General features: G+C 43.7%; 1 protein-coding gene across 2 annotated transcripts in view; it reads right to left on the bottom strand.

Annotated features, from left to right (window-relative positions):
- commd7 (COMM domain containing 7) overlaps positions 1-3718 on the bottom strand; it is a 12868-nt gene extending 9150 nt beyond the window's left edge. For both annotated transcript variants that reach the window (XM_069725259.1, XM_069725258.1), the window contains exons 1-6: positions 3565-3718; positions 2096-2149; positions 1667-1769; positions 1134-1190; positions 973-1010; positions 258-348 (exon numbers count right to left, since the gene is read on the bottom strand). In XM_069725259.1, coding sequence (XP_069581360.1) covers positions 258-348; positions 973-1010; positions 1134-1190; positions 1667-1769; positions 2096-2149; positions 3565-3645 — 424 coding nt within the window. In that variant the 5' untranslated portion in view covers positions 3646-3718. The remainder of the gene's footprint in view (positions 1-257; positions 349-972; positions 1011-1133; positions 1191-1666; positions 1770-2095; positions 2150-3564) is intronic.
- Positions 3719-5218: the final 1500 nt, after the last annotated feature.

Below are 5218 nucleotides of genomic sequence, written 5' to 3'. Positions count from 1 at the left end.
TTATGAAATTCCATCAAACTCTCCTCGATTCACCGAAGAACAGAATGTTGATGACGAGCGTTAATGAGGAAGATCACGACGAAGATGAGCTCAACATTACTGCTGATGACTCCGCTGCCTGCTTCGATGAGCATTTCTTCTACCAGCCGCCGGTCGTCAGGCTGAGTGGACACGGAGATGAGGACAGAGCGCGAGCTATGCTAACGTCCGCGTCAGGCTGCAGACTGCATGAATATGCGCGTCACGTGACGTCTCACCTCCGAACTTCCACTCCATGTCCACCAGCTGGTTGACCATCAGGGTCTGGCCCAGAGCCAGTCTGGACATGGCGGCGTAGTGCTCCGCCCACTGTGAAGTACAAACAATACAAAAAAGCAACATAGTGAAACAGTTCAGAGAGCGTTTTCCTGTTCAACGCGGCGCAGCGATGCACACGGAGCAGCAGGAAGCAACGACCTTCACGGGGAAGTATTCCAACATTTAGTCTGGGTTTTGTGCTTCCTGTTTCATTTAGAAATGACTCCTGAAATGACCTTCCTGTCCTTTTGTTATGAATGTTTGTTATGATTAGTTTCACCTGTCCCTCGTTGTCCTTCCCTCCTCTGCTCCTCTGAACACGTGTGCCTATGGGTTGTAACACGGGAAGTCGTGTGCGTGGCCTGATGTTTTTCTGGCCCCGCTGCTTTAAAAAACAGCCATAATTCTGGAGTGGAAATTTACTGCATGGGCTCAGGAACACTTGGCTCAAAGCAGGCGTGTCGAAGACTTTCTGTGACCCCAAAAATCTGATGTTTTCTCTGCTCTAGTTTCAGGTCCACGCTGAAATCACAAAATGTTTACGTACCAGCGGTCACGTTAACGCGTGAATACTTCCCCATGGCGGTTGTTGCTGCGCTTCGTTGGCGTGAACAGCAGCGGTCTCAGAACCGGTGTGATTTCTGCACCTAAAAGGACTTCGTGTGACTTCGTTACCTGCTGCGAGAAGTGAGCCGCCTTGTCCTCGTTCAGTCCTGAAGGAACCGACAGATAAAAGTTGACGTTAACGTGGGGAAATCCAACCTTCGTACGACCTTTCACACGTGACAGGAGAGAACACTATCCGGCAGCTAAACTTCGGCGATGAAGACGAGTACCTAACGTCAGGAGGTCCTCTTTGATCTGCTCGGCCGTCAGGTTCTTCTTCAGGGCTCCTGAGGACGAGAAGAGACAAACTAGCTGTCACGGAGACGGAAGACTTCCTGTTCGGTCGTTTTTTTAATTTTTTTTTAAATTTTATACACTTTATTAATCCCCGAGGGGAAATGTCTTCACTACAGCAGGGGGGCTCTCAGGGGGGGCTCTCAGGGGGGAGATGCTGCAGCAGGCTGCCACTAGCGCGGCGCCAGGTAACCTGACCTGAGGTGCATGTTTTTGGATGATGGGAGGAAGCCGGAGAACCCGGAGAGAACCCACGCAAGCACAGGGAGAACATGCAAACTCCACACAGAAAGGCCCAGGACCGGATTTGAACCCAGAACCTTTTTTGCTGTGAGGTGACAGTGCTAACCACTGCACCACCGTGACGCCCAAAGACTTTTAAAACTTTTAAAACTTTTAAAAGAGTGCGTTCAGGTGAGTGAACAAATATTGTGTTTTGATGGATGCTTCAGCTGTCTGTCCGTCTCACCCTGCGGCACCAGCAAGACGCTCTTCATCAGGTTCCTCAGAGGTCCGGCGCTCATCCCGTGTTCCCCTGCAAACCCAGCGAGCTGCTGCACGAACCTCTCCGACTACACACACACACACACACACACACACACACACACACACACACACACACACACACACACACACGGATGCATGCATTTTATTTGCACATGCACACAATAGGACAGACGGTGTTTTACCTCGGTTCAGTTGTCAAGGCTAATCACTGAGTCCAAAGTCCCTTCAACAGCAAAATTGTGTGTGTGTGTGTGTGTGTGTGTGTGTGTGTGTGTGTGTGTGTGTGTGTGTGTGTGTGTGTGTGTGTGTGTGTGTGTGTGTGTGTGTGTGTGTGTGTGTGTGTGTGTGTGTGTGTGTGTGTGTGTGTGTGTGTGTGTGTGTGTGCACTCACCTCTTTTGGCTCCAGAAGGAACTGGAACAGAATTTCAATGAGACGAAGAAATTGCTGCACAAAGTAGAAAAAAGAGAAGAAAAAGAAAACTGAGTTTTGGTGTTTTATCGTAAAAGTCACAGAATCTTCATCCGTTACAGAGTTTTGATTTGTGACAGAAACTTTTCCAATATTTATTCCAGTTATTAAACAAAACACATCATCTAATGAAGCTGCTTGTAAGATTTCTATATAAAAGTGGACATCGTCTCCCGAGTCTGGAAAGTGAAGCTGAAGTGCCTTAAAGTGTAATACCACCGAGGGCCACTAGGGGGTGTCTCCAGTAGACTCCCATTCAAAAAGCATCAACTTACTCACTGGTTTGTGAACGTTTGGAGCAGGAAGTGACCATATTTGGACGAGCTGGGTGGGAGCAGTGGATCTGAAAGATCTGATTGGAAGACAAACGTCCCGCCCACCGATAGCTGTAACCTGACTGCACCACAGGCCTGTCAATCAAACAGACACGCCCCCAAAAACAGGTCTTCTTGAATCTTCTTTTCTAATGAATGAGGGATTATTTTCAGATGGACCTCCAGAAAACTAAGAAGAAGGAGTGACTTTAGCTAACAACACCGAGATAACTGATGGACACATTTTATTCACTTTGGATTTGATGAGAGAAGTTGAATGGGAGTCTATGGAGCCGGAGGCTTTTTGGAGCCGACCTCTAGTGGCAGTCGCTGGTATTGCAGCTGAAGACACTTCTGGATCAGAACCATTTTACAGACCTGAAGCTACGAACTCTTTTATATTCAGGGTATGTTGACATGCCTCAGCTTCGGGCAGGTTTATGGTATAGGTGGGCGGGGCATAGTGTCCCCTCACCCCTTCCTCAGCTCATCCAAATATGGTCACTTCTGGTTCATAAAAAAAACAAGGTGGTGCCGACCGAAATGCCAGAGTAGAGGCTTCAAAATGTCAGATCGCAAATGAAAAGAAACTAACAATTTAGCGTGCTGGCAGATCTGCAAAGGCAACAAGAAAACGTGAACATTTTCAGAAAGATAATTAAACTACTCAGATAAACTTTACTGGCTAAAATCCCAATATATTCATTCATGGTTTTGTAAGAACTTGAACACGTCACCAGAGACCAGAGCAAGGAAAAAGATCCGTTTTTAAAGGCACAAAAACTGAACTTCGGCGGCCGCCGTCATTTCTGAAAAACGTCATCAAACACGTCACAGCTCGTGAGTAGCACGAGAGGGAAACTGCACCGCAGCTCAGTAAATGTACTCCGTTACTCTGTACTCCGTTACTCTGTACTCCGTTACTCTCCATGTCTGTGTTCACTGAAGAGCTCAATCCTGCACATTCATAACTTCACGTCTTTTATTTCCTCTCCGAAGATTCGTGAAATCCTCCGATATTAAATTTACGTTCAGCTCTGAAAAGTATCGCGAGAAAAGAAAACTCCCGTGTTTTACCTGCTCGTTGAATTTGTTCAGGTTCTGGAAGTCGGTGCTGACCGAGTCCGGTAAAACATCTTTCATGAAGTGAAGCTGCATCTTTTTCTGCAGTTTCTCTGAAAAAAGAAAACACACAGTTGAGCGTGCTCTGCACTGGCATTCAGTTCCTGGTTCTCGTGTTGCGCATGCGTACCACGTGACATCTTCTGGTCCGGCAGAATCAACCTGATGAGAAGAGAAATAAAAGCATAAATATCGTTATTTTATCATTAAAAGTTGGATTAACCGGCACGAAATCAATGAAAACACTCTATTATATGTTTATTAGAACCAAAGAGATTCACAACAGAAATAAATCAGTGCAGATGCATCAAAGGAACCACCATTAACAGCAAAACATTTTTACAGATGTGTAGATCAATATTAACCTGTGTATTATAACATGATGACGTAATATGGATAATATATCAGAGCTTTCTCGAGTAGGCTACTGTACAACTTCAGAGTACTTGAGTAGTTGCAGGTTACTATTAATATCTACTTTATTACTTTTGAGGGTGAAATATGGGGATTTTGGGGCTATTGGACAGCTGCATGTTAATATTAGTCATCGTGATGATATATATTTTTAAAATAAGTTACTTTGCAGCATACAAAGTGGTTAAAACTACCTCCACCTCACTGAATATGCTTTGTGTAACTACATTTGTTTTAGGGTTTATTTCACTTTCTTTTATAATGTTATATATTTATGAATTGTATTTTGTGTTGTTGTGGTGGGTGATAAAAGTGCTGATAGTTTTTTTTTTTTTAATTAAGTATAAGAAGCAATATAATGATATAAAAACACTCCTTTCAAATTGAAGTAATTGTACTTGAGTAAAAGTATTACGAGCAAATTAAGAACACTGCATTAAAAGTAAAAGTATTATCTTATAAAACTGCATTACAATACATTTGTGTTGTATTTAATTACCTGTTATTACATAAACATGACATGTGCACATAGCGTGACCAAAACAGGCCAATAAACTACTATTTTAAATAATAAGTCATTTCATCTGTGATGAACTGTATCAAGTACTTTTACTCAGTTTTGAGTTACATTTTTTTGTGACTATTTCTGCAGGTATTTTTTACATTGCATATACTTTACCGAACAAATATCATGATTATCTCATAAAATATGATGAAATACTATTAATAAACGACCCAACAGTCTGTTCAGTCAATCAAATGAGCTCCAGCTCAAACGAGGAATCATGAAATGCATCAATAATCACTGACGTGCTGCAAAATGAAAACTATGCTTCACACTTTCCTGGTAATTTTCTGAATTGAATTTAAATGTATTTATACACTTTACAATTACAGTGACAAACCCTTTGAAAGGTTGGATGCTGCTATATCTTTTCACCACTTTTTAACCTATAAAATTACTTCTCGAGCTCAAACATAGAGACTTTGAGAGAAAACGAGACTTTCTGAGTTCTCACCTGTGTGGCACCCTCGAGCTACTTCCCGAGCGACCAATCAGCTTGCTGCTGCGGTGTGCGCGTGTAGGTTGACGTGGGTCGAGCCACCATAGAGCTGAGCGCGAGGCAGGCAGGCAGGCAGGCAGACAGACAGACAGGCAGGCAGACAGACAGGCAGACAGGCAGGCAGGCAGACA

The sequence above is a fragment of the Brachyistius frenatus genome, unplaced genomic scaffold (genome assembly GCF_029030835.1).
Source record: "Brachyistius frenatus isolate BFR_SWC_R1_liver_20210118 unplaced genomic scaffold, ASM2903083v1 Contig_417, whole genome shotgun sequence".
Classification (NCBI taxonomy): domain Eukaryota; kingdom Metazoa; phylum Chordata; class Actinopteri; family Embiotocidae; genus Brachyistius; species Brachyistius frenatus.
The sequence above is the reverse complement of the archived record's forward strand: the minus strand, read 5'-3'. Positions and strand labels throughout refer to the sequence as shown.